The 25,261-nt window shown below is 41.0% G+C and overlaps 3 protein-coding genes across 3 annotated transcripts in view; 1 reads left to right on the forward strand and 2 right to left on the reverse strand.

Annotated features, from left to right (window-relative positions):
• The first annotated feature begins 848 nt into the window (after positions 1 to 848).
• brcc3 (BRCA1/BRCA2-containing complex, subunit 3) lies at positions 849 to 3,011 on the forward strand. The gene has a single exon (XM_028602529.1). The coding sequence runs from the start codon at positions 995 to 997 to the stop codon at positions 1,778 to 1,780; it is 786 nt and encodes a 261-aa protein (XP_028458330.1). The 5' UTR covers positions 849 to 994; the 3' UTR covers positions 1,781 to 3,011.
• A 6,188-nt stretch (positions 3,012 to 9,199) lies between these two features.
• On the reverse strand, positions 9,200 to 10,717 carry LOC114571290 (tripartite motif-containing protein 16-like protein). The gene has a single exon (XM_028602174.1). It carries the CDS (start codon positions 10,715 to 10,717, stop codon positions 9,200 to 9,202), a length of 1,518 nt encoding a protein of 505 aa, XP_028457975.1.
• Positions 10,718 to 15,245: 4,528 nt separating this feature from the next.
• The window catches only part of cfap44 (cilia and flagella associated protein 44), a 36,926-nt gene continuing 26,910 nt past the window's right edge, over positions 15,246 to 25,261 (reverse strand). Inside the window, exons 28-35 of the mRNA XM_028602175.1 lie at positions 24,480 to 24,675; positions 24,278 to 24,394; positions 23,409 to 23,539; positions 23,138 to 23,254; positions 21,151 to 21,352; positions 19,289 to 19,411; positions 17,703 to 17,791; positions 15,246 to 15,654 (exon numbers count right to left, since the gene is read on the reverse strand). Coding sequence (XP_028457976.1) covers positions 15,370 to 15,654; positions 17,703 to 17,791; positions 19,289 to 19,411; positions 21,151 to 21,352; positions 23,138 to 23,254; positions 23,409 to 23,539; positions 24,278 to 24,394; positions 24,480 to 24,675 — 1,260 coding nt within the window. The 3' untranslated portion in view covers positions 15,246 to 15,369. The remainder of the gene's footprint in view (positions 15,655 to 17,702; positions 17,792 to 19,288; positions 19,412 to 21,150; positions 21,353 to 23,137; positions 23,255 to 23,408; positions 23,540 to 24,277; positions 24,395 to 24,479; positions 24,676 to 25,261) is intronic.

The following is a 25,261-nucleotide window of genomic DNA, read 5'->3' on the forward strand; positions in this document are numbered from 1 at the left end:
CAGTATCAGCCATAACTATAACAGATAACTTCTAAAATAAAATGTAAATACAATTAGGCCTATATAAAGAAATCTCAGGCTTTTCCGGGGTTACAAAGAAATCTGCGACCCGTCAGAATGTGTGCTCTGCCGCAAATCATTCTGTGACTTTGTGGGAAAAATCGGACCCGGGAAAAGTTATTAATAAAAACTATATAAAAATAGTGTTCTTTTCACTGTAAGTCATGTTTGCTGTTACGGGTCATTTATGATCATCAGATGAAAAATTACAAAGTTTCAGAAACATTTAAAAGTTACTATATAGTCACTTTAAGTAGCCTACACTTCACTGCATTCAGAGGCAAATATAGCATATTTTTAAAAATATGAATTTGACAGCTGTAGATTGTGCATACAACACACTGTACCCTATGTAGGCTATACTACTCAACAGTTGCTGATCTGACTACATTACAATGTACATTTTTAATGCTTTACTTTATTAATAATAATCATAATAGCATTAATAATATGACACTGGCTATTATTGTGCTGCCTTTTGAGGACTTTTACTTGTGTTACTCAAGTAGGCTACACTTTGCCGTTTGAATGCAGGATTTATACTTGCAGTGGACATTTGTCCGTTTGTAATGTGGCCTATTATTTTGCATTAATTTATAACATTCGAATCACAGTGGATTCGGACAGAACCTATTTCACCCAAATAAACTCATGATGTACATGTCTGAATACACATAACATGGAGACACAAAAATCGATTAAAAATATGGCCTATCAACTTTTATTATTATTATTTATAAAAAAAAAAAAAAAATGTACAACGCTTGAAAAATAAGCGGAACCTTCAGTCGATGGAAGAGCCCGGCTGCAACAACACGGAATGTTTGCGTGCGGCACTTCTGAACACGGAAGAGAAGCTGCTGCTCCTGTGTTGTGTCAGGTTGTGTTTATGTTTACGTATTTCGCAGCTAGACGGCTTCCTCTGTGAGACAGTATGGCGGTGAGCGCCGTTCACCTGGAGTCAGACGCCTTTCTGGTGTGTATGAATCACGCGCTGAGCACGGAAAAAGAAGAGGTGATGGGTTTGTGTATCGGAGAAGTGGAGGTCACCCGTATCGTCCATATTTACTCCGTCATCATCCTCCGCCGCTCGGACAAGAGGAAGGACCGGGTGGAGATCTCCCCCGAGCAGCTGTCCGCGGCCTCCACGGAGGCGGAGAGGCTGGCCGACATCACCGGCAGGCCGCTGCGGGTGGTCGGCTGGTACCACTCCCACCCGCACATCACCGTGTGGCCCTCCCACGTCGACGTGAGGACCCAGGCCATGTACCAGATGCTGGACCAGTGCTTCGTGGGCCTCATTTTCTCCTGCTTCATAGAGGACAAGAACACCAAGACGGGCCGGTTGCTGTACACCTGCTTCCAGTCCGTGCAGGCGCAGAAGGGCTCCGAGTACGAGCGCGTGGAGATCCCCGTGCACGTCGTGCCCCGCGAAGCCATCGGCAAGGTGTGCCTGGAGTCGGCCGTGGAGCTGCCGCGGATCCTGTGCCAGGAGGAGCAGGACACTTACCGCAAGATCCACAGCCTAGCGCACCTGGACCCCGTCACCAAGATCCACAACGGCTCGGTGTTCACCAAGAACCTGTGCAGCCAGATGTCGGCGGTGAGCGGGCCGCTGCTGCAGTGGCTGGAGGACCGGCTGGAGCAGAACAAGCAGAGCATCGCGGAGCTGCAGCGGGAAAAGGAGAGGCTGCTGCAGGAGCTGGCTGTTCAGCCATGAGCCCAGAAACAAACAACATGCTACATTTACAACGATATCAAACCGAAAAAAAAACGTTGAAGAAGCTGGAAACAGGATGTTTTTCGTAATTTTTTTTTTTTTTTTTTTTTGAAAATTTCTTTTGAAAAATGTATCTATCACCTAATTGTTGCAGATAGTTTTTCTGTCAATCAAATCAAGTCAATCTATCGATGAATTGACTAATAGTTTCAGCTCTGTAGTCCCTGGAGCTGGTTTCTTAAGTCTGGTCGGATTTGTAGTTTGGATGACTTGTTCTTTGATCAGGTAATAAGTCAACCTTTTTGGGGGTTTTGTACAGCTCTTTTATGATGATACAAAATTAAACTTAATTATTTAAGAAGTTCAAAGGTTCATGTTGTTTAAAAAAAAAATAAAAAATGGGTTTGCTTAAACAATAATGCTTACGGTTTACGTGCAGTTTAGAGTCCCAAATCCCACTATGGCCATGCCAAGACCCGCCCTACGAAGCAGCTCGATTGGTTGGGGTTAGTAAGGCATTTGACCTTGAGTGGTTAAGGTTAGGATAGTCGATTGGTCAGGGGATAGGACCTGAACAAATGTGGTTACGTTATGGGGAATTTGGGACACTAAACTGCATTTATACCAATGCTTACTATCTCTAAGGTATCAAAATGTATAGTTGTGGTATCTATATTAGGGCTATTTAATTCTGCCAAAACCAGATATTTTCATGTGGTTGTTTTACATAATGTAATGGAAGATGTTAGCTATCACATGCCTATAATGGAAACTACCTGGAGGGAGAATTGATGGTGTAAAACATTATTTGTGGTCAATGGGGAAAAAACATTCAAAGCTACAGTTTGGGTACATTAAGATCCTCCGTCCCACACTATAATCACTCTGAATCAGAGCCAGCTGAGCCCACTGAGGGACAAGTGAGAATGAGGAAAGTGCCTTTGGACTAACAAAGTGTTATTGTAGCGTATTGTAAATGAGGGTTATTGGATGTAAAGGGTGTGTGGGGGGTCTGTAACATCTCTAATGCCATTGGTTGGCTTCTGTTCTTCTGTTTGATTAGTCTTTTTCTTGTGTCTTGTCTTATCCCAGATTTAGAAAGCCTGAATTTTATTTTTATTTTTCTTGTAAAGGAGCATTATTCAGGTGTGACTAGTGTGGTGTTTTTCTCTGCATCCACCTACTGTAAAATAAAACCCCCTTTGTGTTACTTTACTGGGTCCTAAAGATACACAGACTCTGCTGTCACTTCACTTTAGTTTGAATTATTGAGGTTGTAATACTTACCCAAACAAATTTCTTTTAAAATTTCTCTTAACAATTTATGGAATTAGTATTAAAAAATATTGAACATTTGCCAAGTACAGTCTTCTAACTGAGTTGGTTTTAATAGTATTGTGAGTTTACAGCAATTCTTTATTTCCAGGTGCTAGGCACATTCAGTATCCAGCAGTGCTTGGTTTACTAAGACAAAAAAAAAAAAAGGTAGACATAATACTCGTTCTGTACACATTTTTAATTCAATTTAACTGTCAGAGTCATGATCTCCGGTATCCTCTGTGAATAAATGTCCATAAATCTGCTTAGAAATCATATGACAAAGACTCTCCTCCAGAGCTAATTAACCAAAGTACTCAGCACAGTTCAGAACTTTGATGTTCTGTTTTACAGAGTAGGATGTCCCTTGTGGAGGGAGATACAATGCCTCCTGTTGAGTTTACCTCTGCCCATTTACCAATGTTAAAAAGCTTAAAAAGGACACAATAAATCCCCATTGTTAGAAACATGATTGGTGCGTGGCGCCAAGTCAAAGAAAACATCTGGGGGTGACTGCCTTTTCACAGGGGGAAATTATTTTTTTCCCCCATTAAGGTCTGGAATGGGATTGTAAAAAGTAGAACTAAACAATCCCGACAGTGAACATGTAATTTGATGAAATAGCGGATACATATAGCCTATTACACAATCAGTTCTTCAATTCATTGAAACCCCCCGCCCCCCCACTACACCACTGTCTCAGAGGTTTCCAAAACAAAGTGCTCGCCCTCCAATCGCCTAATTGATATTCTTGCAGAAATCTCTAAATGTCAAAAGTGTTTCATACCAAAATACAGGCATTTTTCTATGGTGTTCCTTAAGGTCTTGGTGTCTTACGGTTGAACTTTGAAGGTAGGCTTGACCATTTTTTATCAATGCTCAAGTGGTAAAAAAAAATGGTTAAAACGTAAGAAATAATATCAACCCCTAAACTGCTGCAACAACTTATGAGACATAAGTGGGCGGAAGAATGGCCATCACAAACTCATATCATAATGTACTAAGCCCTTATAGTATTTCACGATTTATTTGTAATGAATTGATCAATTCAATAAATTATTTTTCTGAATGAGGACTAGAAAAACTTGGACAAACAAGGCTGTGTTGCATGTCAAGCTAATTGTCAGGTTCCCAGCTAATCAGATGCTGTACACTATACACGTCTATGTGGCATTTACTGCTGACCTGCTATCTCCCCCTAAACATTCCCTTTCCCCCCATCCCTATCCCTTTAGAAAAAGGGGACGGAATGCTACAAACATACTGAAGCCACTTCACGGTTTTATTGGGTTGGACCTCTTTGTCATGTCTATGTTGTACCACCAGGTGACCCCATTGGCTCAGTTTTCTGTTACAGGCTACAGGCAATGTCCCACATGTGTTCAACTTCATACCTGCCTAATTTACCTAATTTCTCTTCTTCTTGTTTCTAGTTGTTGTACTGAAGTATTTGGGGAGTGTCTGTTTAATGAAAGCCTGATCAAAAGGCTACCCTTACGTGCCACTGCCTCCAAATCCTAAACCTCCTATCGGTTTGTTAAATGTCCCTGGGGGGCCCTGTGTCATGAATCTGAGCTACTAGGAAAGCGACCTTCAAAAGAGGGTTCGGGACCCCTAGGAGCTCCTCATAGTTTTTATAAAAAATGAAAAAGTCTTAACATAAATCCAACATATTATTAGCAAAGATAAATTAGCCTATTTGTGAAATTAAAATGTACGATAGGATTACGTGCCAATAGGTAAGCTAGACACCAAGGCAGCCATCCACAGGTACAGTAAAAATACTACGGTGGCCGACAGGGGCAAACGCAATGCTACTTAAGGAAACACATGCACGCAAATAGAAAAAACAACACATGCGCAGCATTTAGCAAATACACACACACACACACACACAACCAAATACACAAACGCGCTGCAAATACAGAAACGCTGCAAAATGAAAAGCACACAAACCCCGAAGAACAAATGCAACAACAAAAAAACGCTGCATTCAGTTTACACAACGGAAGGCGAGATTATGTCGGAGAGAGCGGATAGTTTGTTTTCAAGTTTTTGGTTCTATTTGTCAGTAACATATATGGGCTTTTAAAGGTGCTCTAAGCGAAGTCACACGTTTTCGTCACCCAACATCGCTTAGAGCACCTTTAAACTAGTGTTAGCTGGCAAGCTCTTGTAGAAATCAGTCTCTAACACGGTAAACCTGTTGCTCTTTTATAATATTGTAAAAGACTAGGGCCAGATGTAAAAATGACTATGCACCTTTTTATTTCGCCTCTTTACTACACTTTTCTTTCCGTTTCCAAAACAAGCCTCTCGTCTGCATTCTCTCTCTCTCTCTGTCTCTCTCTTGGTGTCATGATTGTAAGTTTCTGTTATGTTCTATTTCCTGTTTTATTTTGAAATCTGTTTTCTCCCTTGTCTTGTCTAGTTTAACTTCCTGTCTTTAGTTTCCCACCCTTGTGATTGTCTTATGTGTTTCACTTGTTTTACCCTTGTTAGTCCTCATTACCTTGTCTATTTAGTCTCTGTTCTGTCTTTGTCCCTTGTCGGTTCATTGTAGTCTGTTGCTGTGTAGTCTGTTGCTGTGTTTGTGCATGGAGTCTACCTTTTGTCTTGGAGTTCCAGTTTTGAGATCCTGTTCTGTTGTTCTGGACTTAGTTTTTGCCTATTACTTTCTGCACTCTTTTGGTATGTACTTCCTTTTTGTTGGGGAAATAAATCCTCAAGCAACAAACTCCCTCCTGCTCTCTGCATTTGGGTCCTCCATTCCCTGCAACTTGTGACACTCGGTGGGGTCAAAAATCAAGCTGTCCCACGTAGCACTCCCCCTAGAGACCTGGAGAACGTCCCTTGTGTAAACTGGATGCAGCGTTTTTCTGTTTGTGTATTAGGTTGTGTTGTGTGTATTTGCAGCGCATATGCTAAATGCTGCGCATGCGCTGTCAAATTAAGGCCTTTTTATGTCACTCTCTCACTCCCTCCCAGTCTTCTGTTACATTGAACTGTAATGCTGTTGCCTGTGAATTTTCTCCCAATAAAGAAAGTTAATAAAAACACAAAAAAAACATTGCATTTATTAAAATCATGCCAATGATTATTATTTTAATACCTTGGTATTCTACCCACTAAAAATGTATGTATAAAGGCTTAAGGTCCCCCAAACATTATTTTAGGCCCAGTTTAATATGCAACTTAATTTGATACATTATAGTAGGGGGTCCCTGATCCATCTCTCTCAGTTAAGGGGTCCTTTGCTTAAAAAAGATAATTACCTCCTCTGAAGAGTCCATCATGTTTTTTTTTAATCCTTAGTGTCCTCCTTAAGACAATAGCAAATGTGTGGAGGAGGTGTGGGGGTGACAGTGTTTTTGTCATTCTTTAAAATTCCTCATGCATGGAGGAGACAGAAACTACGCACCATAACTTTAAAATTATGTTTGGCGTCTCCCTCCTATGGTGTGGCCAGCGAGCCTGTCATAACAGAGACAAAGACATCAGAACAAACAAGCCAAATACTTTATTCATTCTTAAAAGTCAACTTAACTCAACTGTTTGACTTTGTTAGCATAATCCAATCAGCAAATTAACATAAAAAAAGCTCAGGTTAAATCTGCCTATTTACATGTTCTCATAATAAGAGGTCTATGATCAGTGATGCAACGTCAGTATAGTCATTTGAAAATGTATTTGCTTATATTTCCTTATCAAGGAATTGTTCCTGCAGGAAGAGAGCGACTTCCAGCAGTTCAGACTGGGCTTTACATCTGAAATTATTCCGGTGATGCTTGTCTGTACATCAATGGGAACATTGCAAACAAGAACTGGTATTGGCAAATTCAGCATACTTTAAATGATTCCAATTTGCCAAAATGTAAACAAATATATGATTAAAAAGAGGGGTTTAACTTCAATTAGGGCTGGGCGATATGGACCAAAAGTCATATCCCGATATATTTTGGCTGAATATCGATATACGATATATATCCCGATATTTTTTCCGCAAAGTGAGAGCAAATGTTCAAAGTCAAAGCCAAATATGACATGTCACATGTAGTTTCATAGAAACCGGCTATTTCAGTCAACAGTTGCAAAATCAAATGAATAAATAATAAACATGTTTCTTCACCTTGTTCAATGCTCAGTTGTTCAAATAACAATAAAATGTGAACATAAATACAGTATAACAACAGGAGTACCTTTTATGAAATCAAAGCGCCATAAGGTTTGTTTTAGTTTTTTCCAACGTTTTAAATTGTTAAATTTTTCTTCTACACATTTTCAGCACTTATTTCCACGTCCCATATTTTCTAATATAGGGCTGGGCGATATAGAGAAAATCAGATATCATGATATTCTTGACCAAATACCTCGATATCAATATTGCGGCGATATATTCTAGAGTTGACAGTTGGTGCTCTCGCAAAATATCTTCACACTTAGATTTTAGATAAATAATCAATAATAAAACAGCTAGAACAGTCTGGTAAGTTCAGAAAAGTACATCACTTCACTGTAATGCAGCCTTTAAAACCAGGAAAAGACACTTATGTCATATCACGATATTACGATATCCAAAATCTAAGACGATATCTAGTCTCATATCACGATATAGATATAATATCGATATATCGCCCAGCCCTAACTTCAATCCGTCTTGGTTTAGTCATATAGTGTCACAGAATAGGGGAATATGTTGCCACCTCAATTTCCTAAAGCCAAAGGGGACAGGCCTTTTTGACAGAAGACATTGTCATTACAGGTGTAAATAAGAAAATGAATGATAACTGAATTCCATTACGCTGTTTTGGTTCCAGGGTCCTTGTATTGTGCATGCTGGCACTCTGTAACACTATGGCTACTGGAATAGAACAGAACCATCTGTTCTTTCCCTACTATGACCAGTCAAAATATCTGCAGTGAAGATGACCTATTCAGTATTAATGTTGTCTATAACTTGCTTTGCCTGCAATGGCATATTTGCTGTCATGCGTTTCAATAAGAAAACCATGTCTTTGCTATACAAGTTGATTGTGTTGCTACATCCATCTCCATCCCAGTTTATTGTGTGTATGTGTTAAACGGCTGTGATAATAATAGTACGTCATGTCTGTGTTGTACCACTAGGTGTCCCCACTGGCTGATTTTTCCCTTGGTGGCAGTTATTATTGTCTCCATCTGTGTTAATTACAGTTCTCACCAGTGTTTAAACCTGTTTTATTTACCTCAGTTTCACACCTCAGCTTTTCTTAGTCTTTATTCTTGTTTCTTGACAATGGCCTGTACTGTTTGTCATGCCTGTGTAATGTAATTCAAACCACTGTCTGAAGAAAATCTCTGAGTTCAATTACTAAAAACCCTCCGGCCAGTTTCTGTTAGTGTAAGAATCTTTGGGGATTATGTCTCTGTGACAACAGGTTCCAGACTGTCTGTTGTCACAGTGACATAGAACAGAAAAGCTAATACTTCTCTTTACTTTCTGACTTTATTAACATATGCAATCAGGTTCACATTAAATAAGCAATGATGCAACTATTGACTAGTTAGATTCACTTTTCTAAACTACAAAAGGGACAGGAAAAAAAACCAAATATGATCAAATATGAAACTATTAAAAAGACATGTGGTTTAGTTCATACAGTAGGAAGCAGAGGAAAAAAACAACATGTAGCCTGGGACTCCACCCGGAGACAAAGACCAGACAAAAAGGAAAACAAAACCACTTTACTTGATTGACCGTACATAATGAATCAGCACATTCATTTTAGGACTCATCTTTCCATCTACGATCTATGATTAAATAAAAATGACTTAAAAGAAATAAGGCTTAACTTTACTTTTCTGAATACATTGACAATGTGACATTATATAAAATAACCCATAATGAACTATTAAATGTGTAGTGCTGCTCAATTAAAGCCCAAGTAGCCTGCAAAGTAGAAAATATTACAGCAACAATGCAAAAATATAGAACAAATTAGAGAAGTATACAGTATACACCACAAAAACATTCATGTAGGTTTCATGCCCTCTCATCAGGCATACTAAATGAATTGTCATGTGAAAGCCCTCTCTGTTTCCTGGGTAAAATCTAACTCTTGTCTACTTGACGGCACAAAACTCTGCTGTAGACCCCTTATAAAAAACTCCCAGTCCGGCATAGAGAGGCTGAGTGAATGTGGTCTTCTCTTTGTGGAGGAGAGTGATAGTTTCAGTTTCGGAGACGCTGTAGAAGGACAGAATACCTGCCTTGTAATCCACGTAAACTCCTAATCTGGAGAATTGAGGGCCAGAAAGGGAAATTTTCTTACCGTTATGTTTGAAATTAAAAGAATAAGCACCTTTGGCCACACTCTCTAATGCCCAAGACTTGTCATTGTTTCCAAAGATACTTTCCTCTCCTGTTCTAGCAATGCCCTTGTATGCGACAGCTACTGTAACTCCTAAGCCACCCCACAGCACCTCCCAGTAACGAGGTCCAGACGGCAGAGGTCTGCTACTCAGAACCTGAGGCCTGTCCATGAATCTGTCTGGGTGACAAGGATATGACCGATCATCTTGGACTGAGGTTGCTTTTCTGTTCTCTTCAGATAGTACCATCGTCGTGCTGGCTGTGTTTGGATCCATTTGGAACCTGGGGTCTTGTGGCAGTAAAACATATACTTTACTCACTGCCCCTGAGATCTTGTTCAATTCCTTACCATAACTGTCCTTTAGTTTAGCTATGGCATCGGACACGGTTGTTGTCACATCATCAAAGTGTTGCAGAGGGCGGATGTTGATGTCGGGTATGATGGCAGATGTACTGATATCTGGAAGCGAGAAGTAAACACGCAGAAACTGAACGTTGTCCCGTGTGTGAGAGAGTTTCTCCAGATTGTCCTCCCTCCTCCTCAGCGCAGCAAGCTCCTGCTGCAGTTTCTTCTGTAGCTCTTTGGCCCGATTCACTTCTCTTTCCTGATCTGTTTTGATCTGCTGCTTTACATCAGCGTTTTTCTTCGTGAGACGGTCGATCTCAGTGGACATCATCTCGCAATTCTCCAAAGCTTTATCAGCAGAGCGACTGGTAGCCTCCACCTCCTTCTGAAGCTGCTTCACATATTTCTCTACATTCTCGATTCTTTCCTTGTTATCTTGCCGAATCCCCCCGAGCTTTTTCTGCTTTTCGGCCATTTCTTTCGCAGCTGAAACAGTGTCGTGGCCTTTATGTTGTTCAAATGCGCACTTATAGCAGATACAATAGTGATCAGTGCGGCAGAAAACCTCTAACTGATGAGGGCAGGTTTTCTTCGGATGCTGTGTGGAAGCCTCCCCCAGCTTTTGTTTCTTAAATGGAACAACTCCAGAGTGAGGCTGGGGTCGCTCCCGTTCTGCCTTCTTCAGTTCCTCCACTAAATCTGCCAACATGGTGCTTATAATCAGGGCAGGCCTCGGTTCAAAGGTCCGTCTGCACTGAGGACAGCTGTAGACTTTCTTCTGATCCTCTTCATCCCAGCGGCGTTTAATACAGCTCATACAGTAGCTGTGTCCACAGGGAATAGTCACTGGATCCTTCAGTAGATTCCGACAGATGGAACAGCAGAGTTTTTCCTCGCTGAGCTGATCTCCTGGCTGTGCCATTTCACCTCTCACTGATAGACTGACGGTGATATCATAGAGTTTGTGATTATCAATATGCCAAGAGGGAAGCAAAGAGCGGGTGGTTTCCAGGTTGTGCTCCTTTCCAGAAAGAGGAGGAGTTAATACCAGGTGTGTTCTCTATTGGCATGTCACGAGCCCATCCCCTTGAGCATGTTGAGCAAGACGGGAATTCCAGGATCACCCAGTCGTCATGATTCGGCATGTTTCGGTATAACGAAAAACAACTGCCAGGGTCATTGACATAATGATCAGCATTCACGAGGTGCTTTACATTGACTATATATGGTTAAAAATGGGCGTGTACAGGCGTACGCCAATATGGGCTTTTGGGCGTACGTACACTTATAGTAAGGATCCTACGCACAGTTTTATAAATGAGACCCCTGGTCCCGATCATCATCACTACACTATTTAAGGTGTGACCTGACCGTGCGTACATGGGCATCGGAAAAACATTTTCCCCAGTGAAAACGTCATCATTCACGTCACTTCATGTGGGAATCAGAGGCGGGAAACTGGGGCTTAGTGGTGCGTTCATGCCACCTGGGAATATCAGGAAACAGCACATGGACAGGTGTTTGTTTGTGTTATCCGCAGAACAACGAACGGGAAAGGACACGGATAAGGTGTTGTTGTTTTTTTTTTTATACATAGGCCTATTTATGAATAATTTCAAACATGTTATGTCTGTGTATGTTTCTTGGCAGAGGCGTTTGTCCACAATAGACAGTTATTTCTTGTCCTCTGGAGGACATCCTAGCCGGGCTAAGGAAACTACCACACAGTTCGCCACTGCAAAGACTCCTACTCACCAACGCCAGAAGCCTGTACTACGAAGCAAGATTTGGCGTTAACGAGCTAATTTAACGTTCAACCCAGGATTTTCTGTACCACGACGATGGATTAGTTGTTACCAACAGCAGTGACTGTATTGCGTTTTGCCTGTAAAACCGTGCCCGTGTTCTTGTTGATAACCACCGTCGTGACACGGGTTATGCGGGACCGCGGTTGTTAGGGTTAGTGAAGCCGGATAACTGAAAGAAATCCAGGGCCTGTTGATACTGATTCGTAGTACAGGCCTCAGATCCATGTATGTCACACACAATAGATGAGCTACAAATACACACGGAACTGCTGCGTGATTACCACAGAAGCCCGGCTGAACCGGGCTGAACACTCCCGGACGGCAGCTAGCAGCTAGCAGGGCGAGCTAGCGGCAGGATGTCTGAGTTGAAAACACATCTTATTGTCAAGTAAGGGCCCTGTTCATGTTGCACAGAGATTTTAATTGCATTTTGTGTCTGTTCAGAGGCACAAAGGCACTATTTATCTTATGCCCCCATAATTAAGCAGTGAGTTCTGGGCATTAGCTGCAGCAGCTCTGTGTTGCTAACACCTATTTGGCTCTTTTTTTTTTTTTTTTTGCTATCGACAGTACTCAGATACATATAGCGATCAAGATTAAAATCGTAGGTAAGTCTTATAAAACTAACTTTCTGTTATATTTGCTGAAACTGACCTTATGTTCCAGTAGAACTACATGAATTATGTAATATAAAAAAAATCCAGCTCCTCTGGCACCTCCTACAGCCGGTAGTGCGATTGGCAAAATTCCACCGCTCCCGGTTGATTTTCTCCAATCAGGGCCACAGGGGGTGTCTATCTGCCGGTCAATCACTGCACATGCACGCACACGCATTATACGCATAACACTCCGGGATTTTAAGGATCTGAAGAATGATGCAGATGTAGCCAGATGTGTCAAAAGTATTCACATTCATTACTCAAGTAAAAGTATAGATACTAGGGTTTGAAAAGACTTTTGTAGAAGTTGAAGTATCAACTCAAACTTTTTACTTAAGTAAAAGTGTAAAAGTATTGGTTTCAAAACTACTTAAAGTATAAAAGTAATGTAAGGCAGAGATTTTCAACCAGGGGTCCTCAAAGTCATTGCAGGGGGGCCTCCAAATTATTGTACATTTTTGAGTCTTTTTATTATCTTGGAGTCTTTTAAAATTAAAATGCCCTAACATAATTCCAACATATTATTAGCAAATATAAATTCCCACTGATGATAGGCTTACTGGCCTATAGGTAAGGTAGTCCCTAAAACATCAGCCCACAGATACAGTTAATCCTAGATTTACTGTGCCCCATACAGTATGTAACATTAAAATATTATAAAAGCATGCCAACAATCAATATTTTAATAGCTTATGAAAAAAGGGTATGTAAGAACGCTTTAGGTTGCCCTAACTGTTATTGTAGGCCCAGTTTAATAGGCAACTTAATTTCATACAATATGTAGTAGGGGGTCCCTGCTACATCTCACTTTAAGTAAAAGGGTCCTTGGTTTAAAAAAACGTTGAAGACCCCTGATGTAAGGAGGAAACAATGCCATTAAGGACAACAGCTTAACCCCAAAACGTTAGCTAGGACAAAATCATATGACTATAATAATGTAATATTAAAATCATACCTGCAAACTCAGAAGGGCTGAAAAAGGTGAAACATCTCTGAGTCTGTGTTTTTCAGACAACGGCAGCTACAGTCTGGTGTTATAATCCTCTCCAGAGAAATACAGACACACTTTTACACCGTTTAGCTCTCAGCATTTTAACCGTGTTTACTCCAGCTGCTAGCTAACCGTAGGCTAACGTTAGCTGCTGCCAACTGTAGTGTTAACTAGCGTCCCGTGCGGCGATGTTTCAGTTCCTTCTAACGTCCGTTTTCATCAGAGAGAAGCGCAGGCATCTAAGTGGCTCCTAAATAAGGCACCGAAATCCGCGTTGCTATTCGGTCCGGTAGATAACGGTCGTTAAAGCACCGGTGGCATATTAGCACCGGGTCTGTGCAGGTTTGATGGATCGCGTACAAACCAATAGGGTGTCGGAATGACTATGTTTATACTTATCATCCAACCAAAATCAAATTCACTCTCTCCGGATGGAGCGATTTGGATTGGGTTTTTTGTGTGTTTTTTTGAACGATGACGAGCCAGAATGAAAACAAGCCAAACTGAAATATGAGTAACGAGGCAATTTTTAAAATGTTAGGAGTAGAAAGTACAGATAATTCCGTGAAAATGTTAGCCTCCCGTCCTCCAGTTTTCTACTCGCAGATCAGTCTGGCATCTTGAGGCAGAGAAAATTTGGAGCCGTTAGCCAAACGACCGGGCCAATCAGCGTTGGTTTTGAGGTGGGTTGGTGGTGATAGACAGATGGTTTATCCAATCAGCTAACCAGTATTTTCAGACAGCGGTAGCCGCTCGCTAATGCTTTTTTTCTCTTGGATCCTTCTTTTGGAATATGCTCCGTGAACCTGAAATGGTGTCTTTTATTCCTAAATTCTCGTTACACAAACGGCAAATATTCTTTACCGACATGTTTGCATGCTGAGCTACCGAGCTATGCTTTGCCTGCAGCAGCAGGGGCGGGCTTGTGGTTGTATTTTCATACGCTTCGTGGATCTGATTGGTTGATTTGGCCTGTCTATCACCAACATAGGTGATAGACAGATGGTTCACCCAATCAGCTAACCAGTATTTCCGCCCCTTCCCAAAAGTTCTCCAACGGAAAGTTCCCAGATGGATATGCCGAGCAAATGCGAAGCAATCCATCTGGCGGAGTCAGGTTATGAAAATGTAAGGAGTAGAAGTAAAAAGTATGCTGTAAAATAATTACTCCAGTAAAGTATAGATACCCAAAATTTCTACTTAAGTAAGGTAACGAAGTATTTGTACTTTGTTACTTGACACCTCTGGATGTAGCCACATTTCTTCTTAACAGGTAACATAATTACCATAAATGATTTATCTTTCACTTGGTTATTAGTAGTCAAAAGTCCACAAATCTACGTTGGTGAGGATAATAGTAACGTTTGCACAGTGGTTGGTCTGATATGATGCTGAAATGGCTAACGCTAGCCTGCTACTTAGCATTGTTTTACGGTTTGTGAGTAAAGTTAACATTGTGTTAGTGTTTAGTTATTGAAAATGTTGTATGACATGCCGGCAGTTCTGTCAAACTCCCTTGTGTGGGCGGGGCTTAGAGACGGTTTGGGCTGCAGCAGAAAGGGGGGAGGGACTGAGAAGTTGTCGATGTTCAAATTTGTTGGCAAAGTATTGGATCTTCAGGATAGGATATACCGTAGTCTTCTCACTTACAGTTTGGTCGACAGTCAGGAAAAAGTTCCTCAGCCATCATAGGAAAAAAGCGCCCAAAACGTTGGATAAAGTCGAAAAAGCGGCAAAAACTAGGTGGGCCAAAATCTATTGTGAACCTAAATTGATATGCGGGCCGGATCATAATCTGGCCTTGAGTTTGACACGTTGGCTTAGATTGTTAAAATTGGGCTCATAGAGATGGCTTCTTGAGGCTGCTAGAGGTTTATGTAAAACCAAGAAAGGAGATCACATTACTCTGCTTTTAGCATCCCTGAATTTGTTTACAGTTTCTTTATAAGATCAATTTTTAAATTGTATAATTGAAGTCAAAATCGAACACCCTCATCATTTAAGACTTTTAATTATGAATGAACACAGTAGTCACCAAACTGAAGTATTTTTGTATCTAATAATTCATGACTAAGTGCTATTAGTGAGCACACTTTACAGTGACTGTATGTGTTTGTTAATTAGCTCCCTGTTTGCTGGCTGAGTTGTGTGCTTTAAGCGGTTTGGACGGACGCCGTGGTCCTTGTCTCCTAGTGTGGGTGTGACATGTGTGGGTGGGCATGGGGGCGAGCAGGGGCTTTGGGGCCTGGCTGGGGGGCAGCACGTGGACTCCTTTACGGGACAGGAGGCCAATCTCTCTCCTGAGGGCCTCAGCCTGCTGTGCTTGTATTTTCACCAGCCCCTGGAGCCTCCGGATCTCCTCCTGGTCCGCACGTCTCCTGTAATCCTGGAACTGTTTGCCCTGGATACACACAAACAGACATCTAGAAAGGCATGTGGTATACAGATGGAAACAGACATTTATGTTCATACACCGCGATATTCACAAATGATACTTCACTCAGTTGTGTGCACATAAATAAAGGGAAGCAGGCTAAAGTGATGACATTATTTTATGTTTTAAAGTGCTCATATTATGCTTTTTGGCTTTTTTTCCTTTCCTTTATTGTGTTCTATATCTTTTTTGTGCATGTTATAGGTTTACAAAGTGAAAAAGCCCAAAGTCCACCCCAAAGGGACTTACCATCTCCAACAGAAAACACTGTTCTCAAACTGCTCCAAACAGCTCTATTGTAGTCCAGCCTTTACTTCAGAGACAGACGTGGTCACTTTGTAACACGTTATAAAGCCGCTAGCGTGGCACGCCCTCATACTCTGCTTCTGACTGGCTAGTAGTCCTTACCTAGCTACTGCTGGAACAGAAGTGAGATGTCTCACTCTGTAGCTAAAACAGAGAGCTCAACACACAGGGTGAAAAGAGGAGCTGCAGCAATGTGCAGTGCAATAAAAATATGGTGTTTTTTGACAATTAAACCATGTAAACCTATTCTGATATAACCTCTAAATACAATTATGAACCTGAAAATGAGCATAATATGAGCACTTTAATATATCGTTGCTGCCGGGTAGAAAAAAAATTGTCCAACCGTTGTTTTCAGGAAATGAAAAAAGGCAAATTTAAAAACATTTTATTGAGCTATTTACCTCAGATGAAAACGCCTCGTCACTGTTTAAATATTTGTGTCATGTGAAAGGTGTCACATGCAGTGCTGAACCTGCGGAGAATCCTCTCCAGCCCTGCAGCTCTGCAGAGCCTTTAAGCTTTCTTTGGTTTGACAGCACATTTTTAATTGGTTCAGTCCCAGCACTTTCTTCAACCTCAACCAACAGAAGGCAGCTCTAAAACCACTGTACACTAACTGCTCAGCACAGACACAGTTAGACAAAAGCTGGTTAAGAAAATTGAACATTTAGGAGCCAGACATTTTCCTCAGGAGTTGGTGGAGATCAAACTAGACTTGGAGGAAAAACTTGTGCTCTCAGTTATCAGATGGACACAAACACTACTCACATGGATGCTAATGTTGCCCTGTGTCTGCTGGATGTGTAAATGGCTTTGCAATAACAACTTAATAAGGTGATTATGTCAGAGTGTGTCTGTTGCAGTAGTTCTTCTACCCCATAGAGGTTTAGCCCTGCTGCTTATCGGAATCGGATTAAAAAAAAAAGATAGCCATTTAAATTGTAACTTCGGTATGTTTCAACCTGGACCCTATTTTTCCATGTTTTTGTGTCTAAGCGTCTAATGGGAACAACATTTCTTTTAAATTAACAAGCTGCAATGTAACATTAATGGGCAAATGCACACCTTCAATTTACGTCTACTAAAAGTGCTGTTTATGCAACTGACATTATGGAAAGGATCCCTACAGAGATAGACCTTTTTGTTAGAGTAAACTCACCAGACTCCATTTAAATAAACAATTATTTTTATATAATTATATTTCCACAAGTAAAAAGGGTGAATTATGGGTTTATTTCAACCAAACCAGAGTGGTGATTGTTGGAACAGTGGAGACAAACCAAGATGGCTTTTGATGGTTTTATTTTGTTTTTGTCGACTTTAAATTAAGTGTTTTTTACAATGATAAAATTACCGTTTATTTACATGGAGTGTGGGGAGTTTTGCGATAGTGATTTTGTGGACGTTTCATGTTAAACAAAAAGGATCTTCGCACAACTTCTCTAGGAATCCTTTCCATAATGTTGTCAGACACTTAGAATAATTATCTGAGCATATCAGTGGTAAAAACAGCTTTTAGTGTATGGAAATTAAAAGGTGTGCAACTGCCATACAACATAACATTGCAGCTTGTTTCACCGCTGTCGACCGCAGCACAACATGGGAAAATAGGGTCCAGTTTCGAAAAATACTCAAGTTTCCCTTTAATGTGGATCTCAGCTTTGATCAATATTACATATAAAATGTAATTGATGCACAGAAATTACCATTTTCTTTTGCCTAGAGTTGAGCTTCTGCTCCAGTTCCTTTTTTCTGGTCGGAAAATCAGAGCCTGGCGCGCCTCTTCTACCTTCGCCTGAATATCACACACACACACACACACACACACCACAAAAGATCAATAATCGTAACCAATCTAAGTTGTTCTTAAAAATGACTTTTGAAGTTTATAAGGGATCAGAACAAAACAAGGCAGAGATACAGATACAGTGGTGTGAAAAAGTGTTTGCCCCCTTCCTCATTTCCTGTTCCTTTGCATGTTTGTCACACTTAAGTGTTTCGGAACATCAAACCAATTTAAACAATAGTCAAGGACAACACAAGTTGCAATTTGTAAATGAAGGTGTTTATCATTAAAGGAGAAAAAAAAAATCCAAACCATCATGGCCCTGTGTGAAAAAGGATTGCCCCCTAAACCTTTGGTTGGGCCATCAAACCATTTGCGATAACAATATAAAATTTTGGCCCAATCTTTGATGTCCTAATTCAGTTAAAGAGGGTTTTCGAGCATGAACGGCCTTTTTAAGGTCATACCATTTCAGGTCTTTTGCCATTTTGTTTTTCTTCAGCCATTCGTTGGTGGACTTGCTGGTGTGTTTAGGATCATTGTCCTCCTTTTTTCAGCTTGAGTACTGGTCAGGATCTCTTGGTAGACAGCAGAATTCATAGTTCCTTTTATCACGGTTTCCAGGTCCTGAAGCAGCAAAACAGCCCCAGACCATCACACTGCCACCACCATATTTTACAGTTGGTATAATGTTCATTTTTATGAAATGCAGTGTTCCTTCTACGCCAGATATACTTGGACACACACCTTCCAAAGTTCCACTTTTGTCTCACAGAATGTTGTCCCAAAAGTCTTGGGGATCATCAAGATGTGTTCTGGAGAAATTGAGACCTTTGATGTTCTTTTTTGCTCAGCCATCTCTGCCATGCAGATTTTGCCTGGCAGCAGTGGTTTTCTCCTCGAACCCAGAGGCAAGTGCCTCTTCTTGGGTTGCCTGAATATCACACACACACAAGGTTCACCACATTTGTGGAAATGGCTCTCACTGTGGTTCGCTGGATTCCCAAAGCTTTGGAAATGGCTTTATAACCCTTTCCAGACTGATAGATCTCAATCTTTCTCAATTGTTCCTGTTCTTTGGGTCTCGGCAAAATGTGTAGCTTTTAAGGATCTTCTGACCTTTTGTCAAGTTTATTTAAGGATGCCTTGATTGAACAAAACAATCAGGCCTGGGTGTACAGATTGAACTCAGGTGTGGACAACCACAGTTATAGTATGTTTTAACAAGGGGGCAATCACTTTTTTGCACAGGGCCATGATGGTTTGGTTTTTTTTCTCCTTTAATAATAAACACCTTCATTTACAAATTGCATTTTGTGTTTACATCCCACTTTTGTTTAAATTGGTTTGATGTTCCACTTAAGTGTGACACACATGCAAAGGAACAGGAAATGAGGAAGGGGGCAAACACTTTTTCACACCACTGTATCTCACGACAAGTTTTTGCAAACACACACACAGGTCAGCTCCATCCCATGTTTGTTTCCTGTTCCGTCACGACCTCACGGACAAGTTTTTCCTGCTTGAGCTCCTCCATGGTCCTGTTCCCTGACAGCGTCTGCAGAGCCTCCAGATCCACCGGCCTCCCGAACTTCATCCTCATCTGCTCGTTGCACACCTTCTCCAGCACTACAGCAACACACAGACCAGTATCTAAGAATGTTACCTCCTGGCAATAATCATTCCTGGGGGCATTTGAACTTTTACTCTCTCTTCAACTCTCTTTTCTACCTGTTTAAAAGTCCCACTCAGACTCACAATTGCAACCTATTAAGAACTCAGCAGCCAGATTGGTATATTAACTAAGTCTAGGAGGTTCTTTCATATAACTCACAATTTTAGCATCACTGACTGCAGTGGTTTATTTATTTATTTCAGGTTTATTTGTCAGGGACAATGCTCACTAATAATACATAAAAGTAAAATGTACCAGAATTAGCCTGGAGGCTATTTTACATCTGCTGTCTCTGGACTGGTGGTAAGAGGTCACCCTAAAATGAGATTAAACGATTAAGCTATGAATAATACATAGAGATTTGGCCCTATACAATAAAAGTTGATAATACTAATGCTAAAAGTTTTTTAATGAATTTTTTGATGAATTTCTGTAGCAGAAACAGCACCGCCTATAGGCCTGGCATATGAAGTAGCGTATTGAGTCATTTACAAGTGGATTCGTTTGGACGCAACTATTCTTGAAACGAATCCAGGGAAGATGGGTAAAAAAAGATTGTTTTGGTACGTGTGGACGGGGCCTAAGTGCCTCCTTAAAACTAATTTTCATAAGCTGGCCTACACTTAAGCATGTCTTGTATCCAGTGGTGAAATGTAACTTAAGTACATTTACTCAACAACTGTATACAAGTACACATTTGAGGTACTTGCACTTTGCTTGGGTCTTTTCTTTTCATGCCACTTTCTACTTCTACTCCGCTAGATTTCAGAGAGAAATATTGTACTTTTTACTTCGCTACATTCATCTGACAGCTTTAGTCACTAGTTACTTTACAGATTGAGATTTTTGCACACAAAACACATGCAGTTTATAAAATATGTTTTATTATAAATTAAACTACCCAACAATAGCCGATTAAACACTTAGTTGATTGACAGAACTGTTTGGATCGTTTTACTTGTAACAGAGTATTTTTGCAGTGTGGTATAAGTACTTTTTAAAAAGATTCTTATAGTGGCATTTTAGGCCTTTATAAAATAGGACAGCTTTAGACATGAAAGGGGAGAGAGAGAGGGGGGAAACGACATGCAGCAAAGGGCCACAGGCCGGAATCAAACCCGTGAGCACCGTGTCGAGGACTTAGCCTCTGTACATGCACGCTCTACCAGGTGAGCTACCCAGCCACCCTGGTATAAGTACTTTTACTTGAATAAAGGACCTGAATACTTCTTCCACCACTGCTTTTATTCCATTCCATCGCAACACTGCATATTTCCTCTTTTTGCTACTTTTTTATGGTGTTTTATTTGAACTTCACTGGCATAGCGTATTTACATTATTCTTAATTTGCATTATCATTTTAGTATTTTTAGATGCATGTTTCTTTTATTGACATTCTATCTTGCACTGTCACCGTTTTATGAATTGCTGCTTGAAATGTGTGCTCTCATGTTCTAATGTTTGTATGTCATGGGGAGGGGGGCTTATATGGGTTTCTGATTCCTAATTAATATCCTGTAAATCTTTAAATCTGGAAAGCACTTTGTGCTTAATGCTTGAAAAGTGCTATATAAATAAAATGATTATTATTAATAATTTCACACGTATCTAACATATGGTCAGAGCTTTCAGGTCAAGCTGGACGGGAGCTGGAGTTCTTCTAGGCCCAGGTTTTGGCCTGTGCGGGTCTTACCCTGGATTTGGGTGACCATGTCCTTGCGGTCGTGGATGAGCCTGACGTGCTGCTGGCGGGCCTGAATGTACAGATCTCTCTGATGGCTCTTCTCCGCCTGCAGCTGCCTGATGCGCTCCCGCAGCCTGTTCAGCTCCTTCATGTCCAGCACCAACGCCGGGCTCAGGTCACACGGCACCGAGCCGTTAGCGATGAACTCAATCTGGTGGACCAACGGAGAGGGTGGAAGGAAGAGAAGACTAATCACGGGAGGAGATCAAATGAGAGCATTTACTGAGTGACGTCAAACTTCTATAGTACCTGATAACCCTTGTGTTATCTTTGGGTCAAATTTGACCCTTTTAAAAAATTTCTATATCAGAAATATGAGTTTCTTGTTAACTACCTAATTTTAAACGTCAGAAAAGGTGTTGATTTTGAACCAGGAGGACGATAAGCAGCACATAACTCTGCCATAATGATAATGAACTTGAATGTGAGACTAAGTTTTTATTTTCAAATTGAAGAAAAAACTAAAGTTAAACTTGAAAATGAAATTACAATAGAGCTGCGAAACAAACGAGAGAAAATTAATTGGCCACTTAATTGTTTCAATAATTTTGAAAACAAAAATGCCAAAAGAAATGACTAGTTCTAGCTTCTCAATTCGTAGATTTTCTTAGTCCTTTATTTATTAAACTAAAAAATGTTTGGCTTTTGGGCTGGGGATATATATATATATATATATATATATATATATATATATATATATATATATATATATATATATATATAACTGGGGATATGGAAATTGCAATGGGGCATTTTTTTAAACTATTTTCTGACATTCTGGAACAAACAATTATTTAGTTAAAAACGAGAAAATAGGAATCAAAAGTGAAACCAATTGTCAGTTGCGGCTCTAAATTGGACTTTTATTGAGAATTTGAGTTCTGATTTTGGCTCATTTCTAATGAAAATCAAATGTACTTCCTTATGGTCAATTTCATAATGGCAGAATTCTTCCAGGCCTCTTAATTGAAATGCTGGGTATTGGGCACCAATCAGAGAAGACAATTCCACCGCTCTTGTTTCTGGCCAGGGTTGCCATGTATGCCTATTATTAGCAAACGTGGGCTTGTTTTGCTTGGGATATGCCTGAAAGTAAAGGTGAGGTGGTATGGTTGCAGGTTAGGCATCATTTTTACCTGTCAATTTACCATGCTTTCTTTGGGCTTGTACTTTGTGTCTGGCTCTCGCACAGGACCACCTCCAATGAAATATAGTGTCTGTTAATGAATGGCTGTTAACGAAATATAATGGCTAAGGCTGTTGGTAAAACAAGATGCCCACTGTGCGAGAGATTTTAAATGTTCTTGATGATTATAATAATATCAGCAAGCTAAATATTGCTATATTTCACGTCGGATTTATCTTGGTCATACTGCACTGCCAACCATCAAGTTACCAAAACTGTGCTTACAAATCTGTTGACTAGAACTTGTTGTTTTGTCACCTGTCAACCTCCACAGTTTTGGTCTGTTCACCTGATGCTAGTCTCACTTTGCCAGACCTTCCTTCACAGCACTGCAAAGGAGGGTCTGGCTAGTCCACACAGCATTCCTGGGATGGTAGAAAAACTGTGGTTTATTTGCATTTCTTTAAACCAATCACAATCGTCATGGGCGGTGCTAAGCACCGCACAGAGCAGCTGCAAAATAGACTCAGGAAGGAACTTTTTTTGGTGGAACGTGTACGTTCAAAAGTTGTTTTAGTATTGCAACAGAAAACTCAGATTGGACAGATAGTCTAGCTAGCTGTCTGGATTTACCCTGCAGAGATCTGAGGAGCAGTTAACCATAGTCCTCATGAATCTACCAGAGTTTAGAATTCCAACATAAAGAAAACGAAGGGAAGCGGACATCTGGCCGAAAAGAGTGACATCCGGCGGAATTTACGGCAGCAACGGAGCAATCCCGGAAGTGGAACGTCGTGGATATAGACTAACCTGATGCAGTCTAATAGGAACCACCACATCCAGCTCATTCATTTTCTGCTGTTTCTCCCTGTTCACCAACTCCAAGTCGTCCTCTGCTGCCTTCCGACTGCTCTTCACCAACTTCTCCTGCAGAGCCAAGCAGAAACACACACACACACACACACACACACACACACGCGCACACACACCAGGATGTGAGTGACAAAAACAGCACACGACAACAGGAAAACAAGTCAGATGAGATGAGGCGAAGACGCAGAAAACAAAAGCAGAGTGTGACCTTCTTGACGAGGGTGTCACACTCTTTCTTCAGCGCTTCAGCACTCTTCCTCTCCTCCGCTAGCAGTTCCTCCAGGTCCAGCCGACGCTCACGCAGCTGCACTGTGTTCTCAAACAACTCTGGCTCACAGCCTGAAAGAGAGACACACACACACACACACACACACACACACACACACACACACACACACACACACACACACACAGTTATAGCCAAAGCTAAAGTCGAAGCCTGTTAATGCGAGGAGTTACTGCAAGTCTACTGGAGAATGGAGGAAAAAACTAAATAAAAGTGACCACTGCGACCTCTAGCTCACCCAGTGAGAGCGTGCGCCCCGTGTACATAGGCTGAGTCCTCTCCAGCGGCCCGGGGTGTCATTGCTCTCCCACCTTTCCTGTTTATCCACTGTCACTTTCAAATAAAGGGATAAGCCCTAAAAAATTATCTTAAAAAAAAAATAAAAAGTAACCACTGCGTCATGGTCGACATCCTGCTGGACAGGTAAGGGGGGAGGTGGAGGGAGGGGTGAACGGTGGGTGTATTTGCAGGTCTGTGTGTGGGTGGAACCTCAATTTCAATGGGAGGGGTTAGACGGAGACCCGAGGAGCTGCTACTATCAACTCTAGCTGGCTTTTCAACATTACCAACCCTGCCTTCAAGGTGGCCAATAATATATAAAGGTGATTTGGACTGCACACCAATAAATACTTTTTATTGCCACATGGAAGTTTTGGGCAAGAAGCCCTTCTTCAGGTTGAGAAAAACACATTGAAGAAGGGAGTTTTGCCCAAAATATATATGTTCCAATAAAAAAAGTATTACTTGGAGAGCTGTCCAAATTAAAAAATAATTCCCAGCACAAGACTGACCTGGAGGGCAAACATTGTTGTCCAGAGCAGCTCCTCCCTCCTCTGTGCTGTCATAGTCATCATCATCATCCCACTCATCGTCGTCATCAGAGTCATCGTCGCTGTTCTCCTCTTCTTCTGCAAACACACGTTTGGATAATAAGGGAGACATTGATATACGCCCGCCACAGCATCGCACAATCACACTTCCTGTCCCGCTCACCGCCACCTTCCTTCTGCTCCTTCTTCTTAACACGTTTGACCTTCTTCTTGAAGACTTTGGTCAGAAAGTCTTCAAACTTGTTTTCTTCGCCCAGCGAAGCGTGGAAGGCGGCGATCAGAGCCTTCTCTCTCTCCTGCAGCTTGGCGATGTCTCCCCGCCTCAGTCCCAGTTGTTCATTATACTCCTCCAGCTTAGACTGTGAGGAGAGAAAGGGGATGAGGAACAATACGATCCCTGGGTAGCTCATATAAAAAAAAGAGGACATAGACACACATACAGGTACATATAAGATGAATAACACCAAAAAACATTAATGAAACATTACCACAAATTACATAAACACCCAAGTAAGGAAACAAAGCAAACATGTACAACAATTAATCCTGGACAAGAAACCAAGCATTTTTCATCATTGTCCAATATTACATAAACACAGATTACTCAACTGGGAAAACATGGTCAAATATTCAAATCTATGTCTTGTCTTTAAAATTATTCACGCTTTATCATCCCCTCCTCTCCACCAGTTTGTCAACATCCGAACAGCTGATCACAGCAGAACCAGAGGTGCAGCGAGGGGAGATTGTATCATTCCATTCGGGAAAAGTGGATTTGGACAAACTGCTTTTTCTGTTCGAGCAGCTACTGAGTGGGACCTCACCCCCATAACCATCAGAAATCTAAACACATACAGTACATTCAAGATCCAGTTAAAGAAATGGCTCATTGATAATCAGAGCTGTCAACATTACCATTAACTTCTTGACCTGCTCTCGCTGCCC

This window comes from Perca flavescens, chromosome 16 (assembly GCF_004354835.1).
Source record: "Perca flavescens isolate YP-PL-M2 chromosome 16, PFLA_1.0, whole genome shotgun sequence".
NCBI classification, from domain to species: domain Eukaryota; kingdom Metazoa; phylum Chordata; class Actinopteri; order Perciformes; family Percidae; genus Perca; species Perca flavescens.

Coding starts and splice junctions, on each gene's coding strand:
- brcc3 (XM_028602529.1), top strand. CDS start 995: ATGGCGGTGAGCGCCGTTCACCTGGAGTCAGACGCCTTTCTGGTGTGT.
- LOC114571290 (XM_028602174.1), bottom strand. CDS start 10,717: ATGGCACAGCCAGGAGATCAGCTCAGCGAGGAAAAACTCTGCTGTTCC.